The sequence below is a fragment of the Apostichopus japonicus genome, chromosome 18, assembly GCF_037975245.1.
Source record: "Apostichopus japonicus isolate 1M-3 chromosome 18, ASM3797524v1, whole genome shotgun sequence".
Taxonomy (NCBI): Eukaryota; Metazoa; Echinodermata; class Holothuroidea; order Aspidochirotida; family Stichopodidae; genus Apostichopus; species Apostichopus japonicus.
Genome location: NC_092578.1, coordinates 5,382,705 through 5,404,675, shown reverse-complemented (window position 1 = coordinate 5,404,675; position 21,971 = coordinate 5,382,705). Strand labels below are relative to the sequence as shown.

General features: G+C 39.1%; 1 protein-coding gene across 1 annotated transcript in view; it reads left to right on the top strand.

Moving 5' to 3' along the window:
* Positions 1-20,166, top strand: part of LOC139958625 (uncharacterized) — a 36,430-nt gene extending 16,264 nt beyond the window's left edge. Inside the window, exons 14-31 of the mRNA XM_071955835.1 lie at positions 374-532; positions 746-4,506; positions 5,032-5,165; positions 5,785-6,034; positions 6,476-6,854; positions 7,170-8,354; positions 8,865-8,968; positions 9,499-10,313; positions 10,775-10,869; positions 11,976-12,206; positions 12,727-12,838; positions 13,369-13,559; positions 14,459-14,594; positions 15,479-15,652; positions 16,919-17,020; positions 17,634-18,113; positions 18,240-18,449; positions 18,801-20,166. Of these exons, the coding sequence (XP_071811936.1) occupies positions 374-532; positions 746-4,506; positions 5,032-5,165; positions 5,785-6,034; positions 6,476-6,854; positions 7,170-8,354; positions 8,865-8,968; positions 9,499-10,313; positions 10,775-10,869; positions 11,976-12,206; positions 12,727-12,838; positions 13,369-13,559; positions 14,459-14,594; positions 15,479-15,652; positions 16,919-17,020; positions 17,634-18,113; positions 18,240-18,449; positions 18,801-18,910 (8,628 nt within the window). The 3' untranslated portion in view covers positions 18,911-20,166. The remainder of the gene's footprint in view (positions 1-373; positions 533-745; positions 4,507-5,031; positions 5,166-5,784; positions 6,035-6,475; positions 6,855-7,169; positions 8,355-8,864; positions 8,969-9,498; positions 10,314-10,774; positions 10,870-11,975; positions 12,207-12,726; positions 12,839-13,368; positions 13,560-14,458; positions 14,595-15,478; positions 15,653-16,918; positions 17,021-17,633; positions 18,114-18,239; positions 18,450-18,800) is intronic.
* Positions 20,167-21,971: the final 1,805 nt, after the last annotated feature.

Here is a 21,971-nt window from a genome sequence, read left to right as displayed (position 1 = left end):
TGTTGTTACCCTTGCTAACACAACAAGGTGAAGGTTGGGGGGGGGGGGTTCGGGTGAGTGTGAAGTTCAGAAGGTCTAACTTTTCTAAGGTCAAAGAGAACAGTTTAAATGAAAGATAGTTTAACAACTAATAGTAACAACAACAACAGATAAATGAATCCACTCTGAGTAGTTACTAAGTACCTACACTGTACGACTGTTACCATGGAGGTGTACATATCTAAGTGTCAGCCTCAATGGCGTCACATTTAGACTATCAAAAACCTGCAGTAAGCACCAAACCACTGACTATATGGTTTACACTTTTTCATATGAGAAATAATGTCATCAGAATAATTATAATGGCATTTCTTTATTTTTTCCACTCCCTTAGAATATTTCTGTCATTCTGAGTCCCCCTGCTGATTTCACTGTCACCAACGTAACTGTTCAGCCTAAAAGAGCACAATCGGGAGAAGCTGTAAACGTAAGCTGGGAAGTGCGAAATGCTGGAAATGGACTTCCAGATTCTAGCTTTTGGTACGATTCAGTGGTAGGTGACACTTGTTCTTGTATTTCTCCTAGTAAAGCTGTATTGTTTGTTTGTACTGTCGACTTGTTCTCTACTTTCATTTTCTGCTAACATCGATGTAGTCCATATTCAGTGTGTAGTAAGTAACGTATAGGTGCGTCAACAAGTAATTGCAACACTCATGGGCCGTGATTATCAGTACTGAATCAAATCTCATTTCATTTTCTTCTGCAGGTGATAAAACAAGCAGATGGTCGAGTATTGCAGACATTTGGTTATCGGTTTATATCAGAAGACTTATCTCCATCCTCGTCTTATCAAAGATCGACGACATTCTTCGTACGTGACATATGGACAACTGGAATGTATCAAATTGAAGTGGCGACAGATGTAACCAATACAGTCTTTGAATTTGAATATGAGAATAACAACGAGGCCTCCCAGGATATGCAAATTGTCCAAAGCTTGGCGGATTTAGTAATTTCGGATGCAAATGGTACAGTTAGCCTGAACCTTATCAGTGGGGAATCTGTCCTCGTACTGAACTGGACTGTAACAAATGTTGGGCCAGGGGCGACTGGCGGCGATCGCATCATAGATACAGTGGTAGTGATACAATGTAATGGCAGGTGCGTACGAAGAACTCTTGAAAGCGTTGTTACTATGACGAATCTTCTTCCAGATTCCAATTACAACATAGCAAATAGAGAATTTCCTATCCCGAGTGAAATTAGTGGAAACATTAGGATTGAAATTACCACATCGTTCAATGGTTTGGAAAGCGGGACTGGTAGTAACGTGATCGATATTTTCCTCACCATACCATGTTTGTCACCTCTGTTGGAAACACGTAACTTGACAATTTCTAACGCATTTGATGAGTTAGACTCTTTCACTGCAGGAGAAGACATTAAACTAACATGGTTTACTGTTAATGTTGGTAACCTCACAGCGTTAACCAACAGTGTAACTGCGATTGTGTCGTTAGTATCTCAAAAACGCCATCCTCTTCGTAATGTGCTATTGACATCTGCTCTTGTTCCCAGTGACTCTTTACAAGTTAATATTTCGGTTCGTCTTCCACTGACTGTGAATGGTATTGTCTCATTTACCGTATCTTATGAACAGGATGAGTCTGTTTGTGTCTCTGTTTCGCCAGTATACTTTGGTCCATATTCCATTAATCCGCCGCCAACGCCTAGCTTAGAGGTTTCCAACGTCGGCTGGGAAATCTTACAGTCTGGAACGGCCATCTTTGTCAGTTGGCGGGTGACAAATGTAGGAAATACAATGATTGCTGAATCCGAATGGTATGACGAAGTTACTATAGTTTCCGACATGGGTTTGGGTACAGACAATTCCTTCAGCCTTGGCGTTTTTCCTACTATTGGACAGATGGAAACTGGACAGTCTTACAGCACTTCCAAGACACTTCCAGTTCCTCAAAATGCTGCTGGTACTCTATCCGTTGCTGTCACAAGTACATACGAATTAGTCCCTGGAGAACCGTTACCACTAGGCACAGCTGTAGCCCAAAGTAGAGTGCTTTTGACGCTTCCAGAACCTGGTATACCTGATCTTGCTGTAACTAATATAACTGGATTTCCTTTGAATGTTTCATTTGGGTCATTTATCACAATTCGTTACGAGGTTCAAAACATGGGTGCTTCAACGACATCGTCATCTTGGACTGATTGTATTTACCTGGTTCAACCGTTCTTTGAAGAACTAGTTGTAAAGTCCACACGAATTGGTGTTTTAGACACCAAAGACAAATATATTACCACTGTCGGGTTTAGAATCCCCTTTGCTTTGAACGGTTTGGCACAAATTCAGGTTGCTACTGACGTGACATTGCAGGAACGAGAGTCAAATCGTGAAAACAATGTTAAACTTAGCAGCCAGTTTAACCTCTACGAAGGACCAAGGGGTGATCTTGTAGCTGCCATATCTTCTAGCGCTTTGGATTTAGGTTCTGGTGAACCTTTCACTTTTCGCTACAATGTGACAAACGTTGGACCTGCAACCATTGAGAATGCATGGATTGATGCCATTTATCTCAGCCAAGATTCAAGTGTTGATCCATTCGATACTAGACTTTCATCATCACCCACTAGTGCAACGTTGGCGTCTGGAGACACATTCCAGAAAAACGTAGAAGTGTTCCTTCCATTCGACCTCCCTGCGGCGACGTACTATCTTATTGTTGATATAGATAGCAGAGGTGAAGTATTTGAAGAGGATGAGAATAACAACATAGACCAAATGACGTTTGATATACGCGGCGGATTTTCGTCTGACCTTGCAGTTACCTCAGTAAATGCTCCAGTGACAGCTTCGTTTGGGGCATCGATTGCCATTGACTGGGTTGTGGAAAATCTTGGTCTTCAAATGGTGCGGGGCTACAAATGTGACACGGTTTACTTGTCTGATAATGAAGAATGGAGCATCATGGATTATGAAGTCGGGCGTATTTGTAACTCATTTCTACTTGATGGATTGTCAAGTGTTCCCTTGAACACAGATATCGTCTCACTCGAAGCCCAAGTACCACTCGTCCCTTCCGGGGAATTATACACAATTGTTAGAACACGTAGCAATGTAAGAGACTTGCGTTTAGAGAACAACATCGGAATTGACGACAACGTAGTGATTGTATCTCTACCGCTCCTGGAACTTGAGGTACCCCTCTCTGCCCAACTTGAATTCATGCAGCGCTTAGCATACCGCATTCCATCAGTACCGTCTGATGAAACCCTGATAGTCAGTTTAGAAAGCACATCTAATTTTGGCGTGAACTCCTTGTTTCTTCGATTCAATGATGTTGCTTCTCCGCATCTTTTTGATTCTGCAAGCCAAGGGCAACTCTCTGCCAACCAAACAGTCGTTCTCACTCCGACTAGGCAAGGAGAGTATTACCTCTTAGTGCAGAATAACGGTGTATTAGATAACAGAGAATCTTACAACCCATCTACCATAACGCTTTCTGCAAAAATTGCAGCGTTTGAAATTATGGACATTAAGCCAAGACAAGTCGCCCCTCTCGGTATGGTGACCATTTCAGTGGAAGGGACTGTATTCCCAGAAGACATTTATGCTAAAATTAGAAATAGGGCATCCGGATTTGAATTAGACGCAGTTGAAGTCTTCCGGTTTTCTTCTCAGGAACTGTTTGCAACATTTGATCTGTCAAGTACAGACGTCGGGTCATCTTTTGATCTAATTCTGAACAACGTGGCCGAATTTTCCGAAGCATTAGAAATGATCAATGGAACACAGGGCACAACGACAATTTCTGTAAACAATCCGACTCGTTTAAGGCCCTTTGAAGTTGGCATTGTTGATGTTGTTATTTCAAATACCGGCAATACAGATGTCCTTTCCCCTCTTTTAACTCTAAGTGTTACAACCCCCGGAGAAGCGCTTTTAATAAATGGAGGACCAACTGCTGATTGGTCACCCTCTCACGTTTTCTTTGGCTCTCCTAGCAAAGGCCCTGCTGGTGTCTTAATTCCTGGATCTTTTGCAAGGTACACCTTTCAGGTGCGGTTGTTGGATGCAATGGGAACGGTGAATGTTAAAATTTCATCAATATCTTCTGACGACGAATCGATACCAAATTTGTACGCCGACGACAAAGATTTTTATCGTCCATTAATGTACAGTGATGAACGCTGGAACAGGGTGTGGGATACATTTCTTGAAGCCACAGGCCCATCTCATGCAAGTTTTATGCGGCAAATGTCTAATGTACTGAACCAACTTGCCGTGACCGGAAGCAGAGCTCCTTTGTTGGAGCAGGCTATGACATATCAACTTGATTTAATCGACGGTTTTGGGGATCTCAGTGCTGTTGATGTTGACATAGTAGATATACAGGAACTTCGAAATGAAAAGGGGCTGTTGACGTTAGAGTATACCAGAACGTTTGACTCGCGTTTGTCAAGTCGAGCAGTTGTTGGAGCATTTGGAAGAGGCTGGAAGTCATTGTGGTGGTAATTAGATTTCTACCTTTTTTTGCCATATAGATTAGTAACATTCATTGAGATCATGAAGACCATTCTTTAAAAAAAATAACACTTGTGCTATGATTATCTGCTATGGATTTTAAGTGAAATGCCTTCCATGTGACTCTCAGAAGTAACTCTGAATCCTATCAGTTTAGCTTATTTATTATAGCTGTAGTTAGACAACTTGGAATTAGCTACCTTTTTGAAATGACAAACATGATTAAGTGATATTGGTCAGATGAATTTCAACTGCGTTTGGCATGCTTTTAGGCCACACGTAAAAGCCACGAAAACCTGTTTGTGTCATTGATTATAAAATATAATTATACAGTTAGATTTTCGTTTGCACTGTCTATTTCATTTGCACTTTATATTGTCCCAAAGTTCATAGACATATAGTCCATTGAAAGGAATTGTAAGTCTGTAAGGAACTGTACGTACTTGTTTAAAATTGCACGCGAAGTTTAAAATGTGTTGAACCCATGTAAACTGTTATCTTTTTTATCGTAGGAATTTAAAGATAGTATCCGTGGAAGAAACATCTTTGATCTTGGAGCAGGAAAATAATTTTTTTGAGTTCGAGAGAGAGAATAACGATGGACCATATACCAGCAGCAGGGGCTCCATTATTCTTAACGGAACAGGTACAAATAAACTGTGTTTCTGAGAAAAAGGGTAAGGGGGAGGGGAATAAGTATACTTCTGAAATGTTGTGTTATAGTTTTCGGATGTTTGCTCGCAGAATGAACGGCACGCTGCAAGCTGAGACGAAGTCTACGGCGTTAGGAATAATTAATCCACACCTACAGCCTCTTTTTATTCTTACATATTTTTTTTATAATTTTCATATTGAATGTATACTTGATCTTTATAAAAGGTACTGTTAGTAATGCCATATGCCCAAGCTTTTAATCATGGACCACGAAACTCGGACGTTCTCTTTCAAACACAAAGTATGGTGGTGGTGAATATGCATAACTACTTAACTAATGGAGTATGCCCGGTTCACTTTACAGATGGGTGGTTGAACCGCTGAAAGAATGTGTTGAGAAACTTATCTGAACGATGTTATTATTCCTTTTTTAAAGGAAAATGATATTATGTTACTTTATACTTTTCGTTATATGACTTCCAAACATTTTTTGGTGCATATAAATAGAAATGCGTTTATATAACCTCCAAGATATATCGTAACGTCTGTAACAGCCTTTTCTCCCAAAGTTTTGATTAATACTTACTCTATCTTTCACGATTCCCTTTCAGACTTCCTTTACATTGATGCCATTGCATTAGGTGGGTATTTGTATGCATTCGATTCCACAACTCTGGCCTTGAAGTACATTGCCTCCTTCGAGGACGATACCCGATTAACCTTTGAGTGCAATGGAGACAACAGACCGGTCGAAGTGATTTCATCTTTTGGCTCTTCATTAACCGTATCCTACACTGCGTCTGGTTTCGTACAACTAGTAGAGGCTTGGGACCGTCGCGGTAATATGTACAGTTCGGCTAGGTTAGTAGTTCAAAATAATGTCCAAATAATTTCAGATTTCCAAATTCTGTGAATAGAACACATAGAATCCATTTAAATGCAGTGACGCTTGCAGGTTCTGCAAATGTAACAGGCGTTAACTAGGCGACAGAAAGTGTGATTTCTAGATGTATTTTCCACTCAAGTTATAGAACATGTTACAGTAAATTGATTGGTTGTATTTAATGTTGCAATCTTTAGTTAAATAACATTTCTTAATAATTGAAATGAATGTAATCTTGGGCTTCCGTGCGATCAATAGTGATTAAAGACCCGGCCTGACTGAAAGAACGGAAACCATAATTCGATCAATTACAGTCATAGGTTGATCACAATACTCCGTATATCTAGTAGAACAGTTCTTATCTAGCAATCCAACTTGCTTCTTCACGTAATGATAATCGTTCTATGCTTCTAACACAGCTATACCTACGACCTTACTGAATCCTTCCTACTATCGGCTAGCGTCAATGGCGACACAGTATCGTATACCTACGAAAGTGACGGCGCTGTTTCATCATTTACCGACGCAAATGGTGTAAAGGCAGCTTATTCTTACAATGCATATGGGATTTTAGATAGTGTGAAAGTCCTGGATCCCAATGGCGAAATTTTTGCCGAGTCGATTATAACGGACTTGCGAGACGGGAGAGTGAATGTTATCGACTATCCAAGCAACCTGACTACAGATTTCACCTACGATATCTCGGGTAACACTGGTTATATTCACATCAGAGGCGAAAGTGCTGTGAGGGTAGTTCAAGATAACAATGGGGGTTCTACGACTCTTATAGGTGATCATGTGAGTAAAAATAGTCGTAAACAAGTACAAATGTTATATGTAAATGTTACGAATATATATATATATATATATATATATATATATATATATATATATACAAAAAAAGCTTAATGGTCTAGCTATGTCTTTCCTTTAAGGCATAAACCAAAGCAATTTATACTTTCATTATATTACAACTAGCAATATTTGTTTTTATCTTTGTTGAAAAATATATAAACTCTAAACTGATAAAAAACAATATTGCACCATTAAATTGGACAATTCATTGATGAACTACAAATAATTGTGAATACTTTTTCTTCTTCAATATTTCAGGTTGCCGAGAGACGCGAGTACGATATCGAACAAAATATCCATCGTGTCTACGATGGTAATGACGACGTAATTACATTCACTAGAACATCTTTCCAGCCTTTTACTGAGTATATAGATGGGAATAATAACCGGTATGAATACAATCTTGACGAGGAAACGAATACTGCATCAATTGTTTATCCAGATGGTACATTTGAAAACAGAACCTTCGACGAAAACGGATTTTTGGTTGGAGGGCGTGATCGAAACGGATTAACATCATCCTTTCAAGTAAACGAGGAAGGGATTACCGTTGAAAGAGCCAATGAGCAAGACGATGATGTATTCTTCATGTACAATGACAGAGGTTTAGTGACTGAAGCCACAAATGGTGTCGGCACTATCAAGATAACATATACATCTTCTGGTGCGCCAAGAACGGTGCAGTACCCAGACGGCAAAACCTTCACCTACGATTATGATGATCAGGACAGACGAATAGCTATCCGTGATGGCGAGGGCTACCATTCCAAGTATTCCTATGATACGCTCAATCGCGTTATCAATGTTACAGATGGGCAAACTGGATTAAACCTCGTTAATGTTGAATATGATCAGCGTGGTCCTATTTCTAAGCGAACATTTCCAAACGGATGTGAAACATCCTATGCCTATAAGACAGGTGGATCAATTCTTACCCGAGTTTTGAATTTCTGCGGATCTACTGTTGTCTCTCAATTTGATTATGGCTACAATCAACGATTTCTTAGGCAAGAAATCAATACTACCCAGGGAACATGGAACGTTCGCTACGACGGCGCTGATCAGATTCGTTCCTGGAGTGATCCTCAGGGAAATGAAGTGAGCATTGCTTATGATGGTGCCGGTAATCGTCGATCCATGGATGTAAATGGTGATGTAACCTCATATGTTGTCAACAGTCTTAACCAATATGAGCAGATCGGAGACGTGGCAGTTATGAACGATGAAAATGGAAATATCATTGAAATGCAAGACACAATCAGTTCTGCTAGTTATGAATTTAATGTGTACAATCAGATAACAGCATCATCCCAAATGGGTGGTGAAGATTGCGTGTATAATTACAACGCGATGGGTGTTTTACACGAAACAATCTGCGCTGGGGTAAGCACACGCTACTACATGGATCTGTTTGGAGAAATTGACGCGAACGTATTAATCGAGGTAATTATTTTATCAATGTTAATTAAGAGTATATCAACTGCAGGAATGTTCTTAGGACCCCAGAGGAGAATAAAAGTGGGCGCGGGGCTCTGTTTCATATTTGAATCAGAACATGATTCGATTGAATTTTTATCATTCATAAGACAATGGATGAACATTAACATTTTATTGGGGCACATAGGTCATCAATTAACCAGTAATGGAGCATTACAGTGATTTAGCATACATTAAAGCTGGATGATCTTGAAGAACAGAACAGCTAAATAAACGTTAACAAAGCTCAAATCTTTTCCATGCATGGACTATAAATAAGCCTAGATTTTGCTCAAAGACACCATATAATAAAATATAATATGATACTTTTAACGATCATATCACCACACAACTTACGTGACATTAAACACCCCTTTACTTTCATGTCAACATTATTTTTCCAAGAATACAGTTTACTTCATGCCTGTTGTTTCGTAATGACATAGCAGTGAACTTTTTGTTGCCTTTCATTTCAAGGTGTCGGAAGATAAATCAATAAACTATTTCCATGCATCTAACATTGGTCTTGTCGGCTACCAAGAAGGGAGTGACTTTTTCTTCTACAATTTCGACGGCGTGGGGTTAGTATACTATCTCTTACGGTGGGTTATTTGCTCCCAAACACTCTATCTTCATATCTGTGATATCTAATGGTGTCTCCGATTCCACATGCAAAATACACATCTAATGCGTACTTCAAGAAGCTAGGTTGTACGTCCTGGAATGATATAAGAGAGAAATGGCCTTGGACAGAACAGTGCCGGGACTACGTTACAGCATTATGGGACACACAACCCAAAGAGGATCGATTAGGTATAATGCGTAATTGAGCAAAACGGCCACTGACTGCCGGGTGGTAGAAAAGATGTCTTTTTTAGTACACATAATGAGTACAGAAATGCTTTTTGTTTTAGTCCTTTAGTTCAAAGTAGTTTACTGCTTACAATGCGTTATACATTAAGTTGAAAGTGAATGTTTGCTTTGGATTTACATTTGCTATCATGCAGAATTGCCTGCATATATCTTCTGTCATTGATTATGATTGAAGTACAATATGTTCGTAGCAATGATCCCTGGTTAGTTGATGAACGTTTTATATTTTATTTTATAGAGCCGTGGCAGACATTGTCGATGCACGTGGTGCAGTGGTATCTTCATTTTCATACGATCCATTCGGAAATATCATACAACGATCCGGTAAATCTAACAATCTCTTCAAGTTCTCTGGTCAATTCGGAGTACTATCCTTGAGAGAAAGTGGGCTTTATCTTACCAGAACCCGCCTATATAATGCAAAGATTGGGCGATTCGTTTCACCAGATGTCTTCGGTTTCGAAGGATCTCCCAGAAATTTGTACCTCTATGCAAAGAACAATCCATATTCCTTTGTCGATCCAGAAGGAACATTAGCGTTTCTTCTACCATTCTTACCTGCCATTGGTAAAGCTGCTATTGGAGCGGTTGTTGGATTAGGAACTTACGCAGTTTCACAAACAGTAGCCTGTCAAAGCCTAACTTGGGAAGGTGCAGCTTGGGCTGCTGTAACAGGTGCAGTACCGCTTGGAAAAGTTGTCGGGTTGGCTCCGAGGCTGAATGGGTTATTGCGAAATGCCGTTTCGAGGGTGCCATTAACACGAGCATTTAATTCAAACTTTCTAAGATCCACACGCCGCTTCTTTGGTCGAACAGGCTCTCGAGCTCGGAGATTAGTAAGTTCCGAAAGAGGACAAAAGTTTACGGAAGAGTTTGTCGGAAATGCTTTAGGAGATGTATCGACAGCCCTTTTTTCTGACGCAGAATTTAATTCATATTCAACGCTTAGCCATGGAGTGATTGGTGGGGTAGCTTCGTTAGCAACTTCCAAATCCTACTTGTCAACAGCGGCGAAAGTTACTGCGAAAATTGGTGAAGCACATTTGTTCCCAGGTAACTACTGCATGTTATGTTTTAATATATTGATGTTAAAATATCATCTTTATTTCAAACTATCGAGGTGGCCAGGACTTTTGGAATGTGTTTTGTTTTCAAATGTTGACACCAAAGAACCACTCAGTTCCTTAAACGTTGCAAACATTTACTAATAATATCATTAAGAAAGATTGCCTCTTTGAATAAAAATATTCTGGTTGCCTTTTGACATTGCGTGGTTTAGTGATATATAGGTCAACACCGGAAATGCTATATTTTCTTTACAGGAGGTAATAATTAGGCGTATATTTCAAACCATTTATTATATTCTAAACAGAGCCAAAAGAATGACAGGATAGCTTAACTAAAACCGTGCAAATACATGGGCAAAAAGCCAACGTGCATGAAGAGGCTACGCATGAAGTCTTCCACGGCGTCTTGATTTGATGATTGTTGCATGGTGATTTTGTATCTTGTAGGAAAGAAACCTGAAAAAGAAGATGAGAGGAGGATGGGTGTCGACGGAATAGACGAATTTGAAGATGAACTTCGCTGGGTTCGCTCTATTGATCCCGTAAACTATTTTAACTTTCTATTAATACCCATGCTGTGCTCTCCCTCTTCTTCGTGCTAGTATATTAAAGGATAAATCAATGGTTAAAGGCATTGAAGACTCGCCCCAAACAGCGTGCCGCCATCTTTAATAAGTTAACTTTCCGTTGCTTGCGAGTGAATTTTTTCTCTTGTCGCTACAATGTGCAGACAGTAATGAAATATGATACCTTGTTATCTCTAGCTGGACCCGAGATGTCCGTCGCTGTATCGTTTGTACACTGTGCTGTTGGTATTGACCGCAGCTGTATGTACTGACTGTATACACTAGCAAGGGCGTAGGAACCGGGGGGGCTGGGGGGCGCCAGCCCCCCCAGTGAAAAATATGGGGGGCGGAAGTATCGTTCCGCCCCCCCGCTCCGCAAGTCAGAAAACCCCTTTTTCATTTCCAAATGAGAAAAAAATCTCATTTGAAGCACCAAATTGCATCTAAGGCCAGGTGAAAATGCAAAATTCTTTACAAAATGGAGTGGGTGTTGAAGTGTGCTATATTGCACCAAATTGCATCTGAGGCCACCTGGAAATGCAAAAAAATTCCAAAGTCTTCATGCCCTTTAAGACCTATGAGTAAGGCAGCCTGACAGTCTTTGCATTCAGTTGAAATTTGCTTTAAGTTCCTGTGTACCGTTTTCGAGACTTTGCAAGCGATGTACAACATCGGAACGTTGCTGCTTTGAAGATCTCACTAACGACATCCATCATTTCCTTTGATATACTTAATTCTTCTACAAGATCTGTAACATTTACAGAAAAGAGAAAACACATATAGGCCTAGTCGTTTCGAAGAACTACAGATAAATTCTTTTCAACAAACTACATTAAGAACTGAATGTCGTTACAAAACAAATAGAAATCTAGCTGACCATTTTGTGCTTACAATATGCTCCTAGCTCTGACAACATACCGTTGGTCGGGAGCCCAACACTATTGACCAATGTACGTCAGCACTATAACGATCGAACAAATTGAAACGAAAGCCCACCATTATTATGAACTATAGCTATGACCGGTAGAAAATCTGTGAGCGGATCACAGTTTTAGTTAATACTCTTATACTATCATTTGCAGAATGACATTATAGGACCGTCTGGATTCGGCGATGCACGATTCATTGCAGCAGACGATACTCTTGAATATCGTATAAGGTTTGAAAACATGGCAAATGCAACGGCACCTGCCCAACTGGTGACCATCGACACATTTTTGGATGACGATGTCGACATAGCAACGTTTCGTCTGGGTAATTTCGGATTTGGCAACTTTACATTCGAACTCGGCTCTACGAGTTCGTTATTACAGGTATTTTATAATATAAGATAATCATGGCAATTTCATCACAATTAATTTTTTTTTTAAATGCTCTGACCGTACCGATGTTCTTTTCCGCGTTGCGAGTAAATGACGTTTAGGTTTTACAATTATTATTCGCATGAAAGTATATTGATCTGAAGGACTCACGAAAATAAAAGTTAGATCTGCAGATTTTAGATCATGCATACCTGTACGCATTTTCCTTTTCTCTGTTTGCTCACTATAAGATAACTGTCAGTGTTATAAGTATTCATACATAACCTCTCTTATATATGCGTACTCACATGGCAAATTGGGCGAACGTTTTTTTGGTACATATCCAATGCCAAACAGGGCAGCCTAATCATGTCGGCAATCATGTCGCATGTTATTGATGCGCCATAACCACACGAGGTTACGTCATTTTCTGAAAAGTGGATTTTCACTTGTTGTGTAAGCTCATTTCTTTTGTGAACTAATATTTTTCCTTCTTCTTCATAATTTGTCTTTCTCTTTTGCCTTTATTAAGACGACGCTTCAATTCGACGATGATCGAGAATATGTCGTTCGGGTTACGGCTGGACTCGATTTTGTCAACAGAAGAGCTACGTGGGAACTTCAAACACTGAATCCTGACACAGGTCAGTGTAATTAAATGCTCCGGCTAAGTTATTAGGTGCACGATCAACTATATATGCTATAACAGAAACTAGCCTGTGAATATATGAATGAGCTTTAAATATCTATCAAAACAGTAAAAATAAAAAGGCATTGAAAACACCATTCCAGGACTCAAGAAACAATTATCGTTCCCAATCTAACTTTTGATAGATTTTGTAACTGTCGACTTGATTCCTGATTCAAGATTTTGGAAGCACCGATCATGTAGATAAATCAGTCGTGCATGTGTAAGGCACCCATGCTGCATCTCCTTCGACTCCCAATACCCCTCCCCTCCCCCTCTTCATTGCTCTGGTTCTCATTTACCTTCCTTCCTTCCTTCCCTTCTCCTTTGCCCGAAAAGGGCAAAACTTGTAACAGCCTCGTCAAAATGTCTACATGGTAGCCTATGTAATGAGGGTTTCAAGTGATCCATAATGTGAGTGTTACTACAGTGTTAAAAGACAATTAAAACTCATTGAAATGATACTTTATACCAATATATGGACAGGTCAGCCTCCAGTCGATCCCGGAATCGGTTTTCTGCCACCAAACATGGAAAATGGAACTGACGGAGAAGGCTTTGTGACGTACTCTGTGCGGCCTCGTTCGTCGTCCAAAACGTACGACGTTATTGACGCTGAGGCTAGGATAGTGTTTGATAACAACGATCCAATTGATACTGAAGCTATCTTTAACACGGTAATGTACATTGAAGATTAACGGAAGAAGTATGAATACTGAGATGCACATGCACTAGCAACACACTTCGTTCTGATTTGAAATGATATGTTAATGACATTAATTTGTATTTCTATTCAATATTTTCGACAATCTACATTTTTTGTCATCAGTTGAATATTTAATTAGTATAATATATTATAAAGAAACTACACGTGTATACACCTAAAAAAATCAAAAGAATAACGAATTGATTTTTAGTCAATTCTTGAAAATTTTACAGAATACCTCCTTTCGGAATATTTAAATCTTCACATAATTTCTCTCAACAACCTAAAATGTATTTAAATTGCTTCTAACTGCAAGTCTGGAACTGTACGGAAAGAAATGGTTTGGATCATTCGTATTAAGTCCCACATCACCGGCCTCAACAAAGACTTGGGACCACTAAATAACTACTAGTTCCACAAATATTTGTAATCCGTTCTTCCTATTCTGTGCTCCTTAATCCGCTTACTGTGTAGTCATGGTTTATTTGGTACTAATTCCATCAGTGCCAATCACACTTATCTAGCGTCATACTTTCAATTTTGTTACATTTTGTACTTTTCATTCGGCACTGCCAATTTTGCTGATGAAGGTCCCAGGTGGACCGAACATTCCAATATAATTTCTAAAACAGTACTCCTTATTTGTATCTTATGAGTCATATATATATATATATATATATAACATACGAGAGATGGTAACACGTGTTATTATTTGTATATCATGAATCATATATATATATATATGATTCATAGTATACAAATAATAACACGTGTTACCATCTCTCGTATGTTTTTACATCTCCGTCTATGTTAGGAAGTGCAACTTTCAAAGACAAGTTGATTCAAGTTTGTACTCTTTCCTTTAATCAGATCGACAGAGATTCTCCTGTTGCATCCAATATCAGTGTAGTCGATGACGTCATCAGCTCTGGCATTCTCGCGCTCTCTTTCGAACTGAATGACGTAGGAGCCGGTGTAAAAACTACTAACATTTACTCCGATACCGGTAACGTTGATCATCACCAATTCATTTCAATTTCGTAGACTTAAAACTATATAAGTGAAACATTCGACGCATCTTAATGAGACCATGTTATGTCACGAAAATTGCCAGACTTTATATAAATAATTAAAACGCACATTGTCTCCAGTTTTGCAGCAAGACTATCTATTCGTTTGACATTCATAGTTTGTGATGATGTATCGTTAAACGAATGTACATGCAGAAATGAACTACGATTATCATATTTCATGTTCTTAACGCTCTCTGTGCCAAGAGGCACACAAGGCCGAGACGTCTTCCCTCCACGTCTTCCTGTTCGCTGCTGTTGTCCTGGCTTCGTTCCAACTATTCCAGCCTGCTCTCCTCCTCTCTTTCTCTACTGTCCTCCGCCATGTTGTTTTAGGCCTTCCTCTTGCTCTTCAACCTTCTGGGGTCCATCCCAGGGCTATGTACTTGTTGCCTGCCCTGTCTTTTTGCAGCACATGTCCTAGCCAGTTCCATCTTCTCCTCCTGATTTCATTACTTTATCCTGTTCAATTTGGTCACTCTCTCCATCTCTTCATAACTGATGGGTCACTGAACCCTTATTTTGTTTGATTGATTTTTTTTTGTGGCTCATATCAAACTAACAAAGTGTATTAAACGAAATAACATTATTGACGTCACTCCTCACGTCTCCTATACCTACTTCTACCACTAGGCTGATACTACTTCCGATTATAGCATTCAGAGGCCTGTAAAATACAAACTTGGAATTAGTTGTTAATGCTGCATGTGCATGTCGTGAGTTGAGGATTGATTCAATTTGTTAGCTCAACTTTATCGCTAGAAACCTATACTTTACACTAAATGACTTCCTTGCATTTTTGGTTTCCTCCGCTATATAGATGGCAAGCTCAGTTTCTTGAAGTCATGTGCATCTAACGAACGGACAGTCGTGTTAGATGTGCCTAGTGGTGCAACTTATAAACTTGTCCTACAACCTGAAGATAACGTCGGTAATTTCCGGTCGGCGGCTAGGGGTGCGTCATCGCTGACGGTCATCTTTCCCTTCGCGGAAGGTAAGTGCATGTTCACACAAAAACAACGAAAACAAATCCTTTCCAGTTCAATATAAGCCTAAAGAGAAAATCAAAACTGATATATTCCGACCATTTTGGAATTTACCTTAGTTTTATCAAATTTCTTCTCTATCATCACTTTCTAAACATAATCTATATAGGACTCAATCTTGTTGTAACGATGATTCTATTAATAATACATTTTCCTTCTCTATGCATTATTGGCTTTTCCTTACACTCTTTCCCACTTTCCCACAAATTCGCTGTACGCTGTCCGAAACTCACGAGTTCTCTTGCTCTAAATATTGCTCCTTGAAATCTTAGTTCATGACTTCATGAGCACACTTTCAAGCAGTGCATATAATTTGGATTTTATCCTAGTACTTTCTATCTGTCTCTCTCGCTTCAGTGTTTATTTTCATCTCTGATTTGAAATCCTTTATTATCATTTAGGCAAACCATGTTCTGTAAATTGTTCCGTTATTACACTTTCACAAAAAAAAAATGGAGATCGAGAATTGTAATTTTATTAATAGGGCCTAACCGTATTTGTCGAAGACGCAGACACTAAAAAGCGTAAATGTCGTCTGATTTATAAAACTCATGAAACTTGACTTCTCGGGTTGGTCAACCTCTACGTGATTTTATAATTATATTTTTTAATTTTTTAAAAATTAATAAATTCAATTCAATTTTAATTAGGCTATGTATTTTCTAAATATATATATAATTATTTATATATTAAAGACTGAAGATATCATCCTATTTGGCATATGCCTGTATCTATACTATAATGAAGGCATTCAGGATGACGTCATTGATGCTTTAGCACGGCTTATCTAAAGCACGTCTATCCATGACAGTTTCATAATTGTATGCAAGAATGCCGGTACACCATCATGGCCGTCGCTCAAGAGATTTGTATCATTCCACACTTACATTTCTCATTACTGCGCTTCCAAGCAGTTCAACTGCTCCGGTAATGTCATATACCACAGAACTTCACGGCAACTAGAGGCTTCCTTCCAGCGCGTGGGTTCAACGATGTTGATCAGTACCACGCAACGGTACAATATAAGTTAAATAGTGCACATGTTTGCCCCTCCCCCTCCCTGCATAACGATTTTTCTTTATTACACTCTTCTAGTTCCGCATGTCTTTTGCCTGTGTTGATCACGTCTAGGCCTTTTTATCATAGAAAAATCTCTGCTGTAGAAAGTAAATTAGTAGTTGAACGTTGCTTTTCTCCCCCTTGTTACCAAACAGTGTCTTGCGCAGGTGTCAACAACTGTTCTGGGGCTGGTAATTGCACTAACAATAACTTATGTCAGTGTATTGAGGGCCGCTACGGAGACGATTGCAGCCAAGGTAAGTTTGACACAGTCTTAAATTATCCAAACCAGGAGCATGACACAAAAAACCCCAGATAGACAGAGAACAGGCCGAGGAGTTGGGGGGGGGGGGGACTGTCCCGCCGGTTTCATTATGTTCACAGTCAAAACATTACTAGGCAACTGCAGTTACTGGTCTTAACAGTATACAGAACCAGGCTTGAGATGGTTTGCTTACGTGGAGGAGGGGACAGGAGGGGTGCTTGTCAGGGAGCTACAACACCGTGGCCCCGACTCAACTGCATAGTTAGAGGGCCCGAGACAATATGTGTCAAAGAATATTTTAATTTCATCTTCATAATAAACTCAAGGGAAACCATGGCTTCAAAATATGGGGCCCGATTTGGCTCGACGCCCCTGCATTCAATAATACCTACAATGCCTACAGCATTGAAAAAATTAAATGACCACTAGTTTAGGTGTTTTTAATCAAGTATTTATTGGGGGAGAGCCAACTTCCGTCTCGGTACCCAGTCTAGTTTAAATATAGGGTTATGAAATCAATGAAGTAATCTCTAATCTGAAACAAAGAAGAAATTATTATGTTATCAACACGCATTTGTATAAATTTCAACTTTCAACAAATTCAGACACACCACCAAAGGAACCACCGATTATTGGCTTCTCACCGGCGTTCGGTGTGGAAGACATGCCATTCCAGTTCCCACTGGTTGTCCAGCTGGTGAATCCAACTCTCGATGATGACATTGAGCTCCGATTGGAAAATCTCGCAGGACTGTTCGAGGCAAACATAGGAGAAGAATTAGGCGAAGGAGAGGCCTGGATTATCCCGACTGAACAGGCTCAAAACTTAGTTCTTACCCCTATCCCGGATATCTCCGGCGAATTTACTGTTACTGTGAACGCAACAGTGACGGACGCAGACGGCGTCACCGTCTCCAGGAGTGTCGATGTGCCAGTATCCATCACACCGGAAGCAGATCTACCGATCCTTACCATCGAAGAGACTTGTTTCAAAATTTCCGGAGGAAATTCTTCCGCTACAGTCGTCATCGATGTCGCCAGTGGAGACGAGGACTATTCCGAAATTATTTCACTCTTAATTAGCGGTAGGTTTCATCTTTGTTTAATTTTAATTTTCGATAATATCGAATAATAATTCACTGGTAACAGTTTTCTTCAAGAGAATTGATAATTGAGAGAGCTATATTTTTTTCATGAACATTTTATTTTAGAAATATCGGATAATTCCAGCTATATCGGTGCCTTCCCGAATGTTACTATGACGACAACGCAAGTCGCTGTGAACGTGACCATTCCAGCGAGCATCGTGGCTTCTGATGGTGTTTTCGAATTCCGGGTTATCGCCTCCTCTATGGAAATCATTAACGGTGCAGAAGCATTCTCTACAACAACTGGGTCCATACCTGTATGTCCAGGTCAAGGTATGAAGATATCATGTAATCAAATCAACGGATTACATAATCTGTGGTTTAGAAACAAATGATATAATACAGGGGAACCAACCCCTGCCCTTCCTCGTTCCCCTTCCCACATCACCTTTTGAAAATTTGTGCACGCCACTGGCTAGAGACACTTCTACGTAATATATCCCATACAATGTATTTGGCGGTAGTTAGTTAAACGACACCACCTATAAAAGTACAAACGAATGACCGTTCAAAGTATATATATTTTTTCATAAGCATTTTGATCATAAGTCTGCATTGTCGATATGAAAACAATTTATTAAAAAATAACAATTCTATTACGTATTTTTGTAATTTCTTTTATAGGAACAACCGAACAACCTCCGCCGAGCCGTGGCGGAGCGTCCATACAGTCAGGGGGGCTCAAATGGACTGCTGGCGCCCTTTTCAGCTTTTTACTTATTCGCCATTATTGACTATTTTTATTGCGCTCTCATCTACCCATATAAGCATGATTAGTCAGTTTAATGTAGACTGTGCATAGGCTGACTAGAGTTTGTTGACTATCGACATCCACAATAATATTGGAAAAGGGTTGATATATATATACATACCCAGAATGAGTTTCTTTCATATTTTCAGTTCCCTTTACTTTTCAATTTTTAATCCCCCATATTTACTACTGTATACTATTGACAATTTTTCTATAATTGTGATATTAGAGTAGTACATTCAGAAATTTACTTTTTACTCTCATGGGAAAAATCATCGAGTTTTTGGATAACGAACCCCCTTTAAAAATAAAATGATTAAATGATTAATTAGCTAAAAACAATTGGGGTCCAGGGAACATTTACATATATAAAAAATATTCCCATTTTCATAATTCAATTCAGTTAAAAAGACGACTTCATTAAGGGTTGCCCGGTGACCCAGCATAGGGGCCAGCCTGGTCCTCACGTGGCTCACAATGCCACTGATTGTTACGGTTCCTAATATTGATGATGACACCTTTGTTGACATTGAGAACGAAGTAGAACAGCAAAGGTGTTCTTTGGTCTGACCAGGTGGATATGTGTATAGATACCATGGATCCCACTAAAGCTGGTCTTGAGTGTTATACCTCTATGTAAAATCTATGCTGTTCTATATAATAGACACCCATGTAAGTATAGTTAAGGAATGTTTTGGTTCCTTATTTTTTCTACTTCAGTTTTTGGCATTTCCAAAAGGTTTTTATATTGCTTTCTATTATTTGGATTCCATTTTTATTTTATTTTATTAATGAGAGATTGGATTGTTAACATAAGTCATGGAAAAGGGGCTCCCTCTGCAGCATCGCCCAAACTAGACAGAGAGGGCGCTTTCATATTGGTTCTATCTAGTTCCGCGAAACTTGACTAGCTGCAGATCGTTTGGAACGGTACTGTGAGTTGATCATCAGAAGAATATACTATTATGTTCGTTATTATTGAAAAGGAGATCCTTTTGATACATATTTTCGAACCTTCAAGTCAACCTAAACTTGACTTTTGTAGCCTTTTTTTTTTTCATTCGGACAAAGTAAACAAGTGAAACCTTGAACTAGTCTATCACCTAGCGCGTCTGTATGTATGTTCATCCGTACTCTCGACAGCTCGAAGTCCTTAACTGCGCAGCTGCAATAATGAATAGTCCATGTACAAAGGGAATCTAGTCTGAATTAATTAAAAGTGCTCTGGCAAAAAAAAAACGTACTCTTAAAGTATACTGCATGGGGTCTTGGACTAAGGTTTGTGTCTTTAAGGAGAGCCAAACTTTTCATAGGCTAAATATCGTACACAAAAATGAGATGACAATGTTTCAATGGAAATGTCGACATATATATCAGCATGTTGTATCATGTAATGACTTATGATGAGTTATACGTGTCATAATTTGATACTTGCATGACGAAGATTACACAGAAAAAAAATGATTAGCTTTTAACATATCCGCGCGCTTCTTTGAACATGTAGACGCGATATTACTGAACATATATATCCGTGATACTTTTCAACAAATCGGTGTGTTTAAACGCCCCTTTGGTATTTTGCTTAAGGTATAGGCTATATTTTTTGTGGATATTAAAAAGTCCACTTTCTCCATCTTATGTTGCAATTGTAAATGTTTTTTTACTTGTTTATTTGTTTGTTTTCATTCTTTTTTAGCATTTTTTTCTTTCGTGGGTGCGGGTTTCAATTATCATTGACACCGACTGTAATGACCAAGTTTAAGTGAGTATACAAGCACACTGATTGTCTATCGCTCACCAAAGTAAACAGAAAAACCCATATTGTATCGTTACTTGAGTTTCGTACACCAGTACGCATCCTTAACCCCTATTCCTTCAATAAGTTGGATTCTGTACTTTATATAGCATAAACTCATTCTGAACGGATTTCTCAACTGAACCACAAAAATTTCGATTTTTCCTTTTACCAGCTAATGGTAGAGTTAATACCACTGTATGTGAGTTCCTAGTGTGCCCTCCCCCCCCCCCCCCCGCCCATTGTGTTCAGAAACTGCCTTAGCAACGTCCGTTCCACACTCCTCCCACCGCAATGCCTGCTCATTGTTTAAACATTTTATTGTTTACTGGTATTGGTTTCTTATTGTTCATTTCGCTGTTGTTTCTTCTGACGGATTGAAATTATATACGAATTAGACAGAAATAACTATTTGGGTGAGAAAAGCATTTCCTTTATTGTCATGTCATTTCTTTAAATGTTACGCGTGTTTTGCGAAGTATTTACGCTTACTAGTTCTTAAAATTCTACAATTTTAACCTTGCTTACCACCACCCCCCCCCTCTTTTTTTGTTTTCTATTTACCTCATCTTATTTTTGCAAAGCGTGCTTGATTTTATTAAAACCGGAAAGCTAAAAACAAAATATGAAAAAACTGTGAACCCCAGGATATGCAAGATTGTTTGCCTTGTTTGAAAACATTTCCTAAAATTTGGAAAAACATGTTTAGTCCACCTTATACTGTTTACAACTATACTGTGTAGAGAAAATACCGTTCCAATATGACATAATACTGACATTGTAATAGTTTTCAACACTGCTTACGTTGACCTTGAAAGTACCAAAGAAAAAGAAAAAAACAATAGAAAAAACATCAGCGGCGTAATCATGAGCAGACACCATATTACAGGCATGAGACTCTTCAGCGGAAACGCGGATTTCCGATTTTTTTTTTTTCATTTTCGCGTTTTTTCTCGTAATTCGCGTTTTTTATTATTTTTTTGATTTAATTTTTTTTTGGCCGAACATGCTGGACTGTGAAGGGAAGGAACACCGAATTTGACCAGTGGTGGAATCAAGTAGCACAAAGCAAGCAAAAAAGCCTTTTTTGGTTCAAAAAAGCTAATGGATAAATTATACAAGCAGAAATTCCACACTTTTTTGGCGAGTTACGTGATGTGATAGATTCCATCTAGAGTCCACCATTTTGCATCTAAGCCCTCCTTACCTGACAAATGAAATTATAAAGGGGAGGGGGACACCCCCTCCC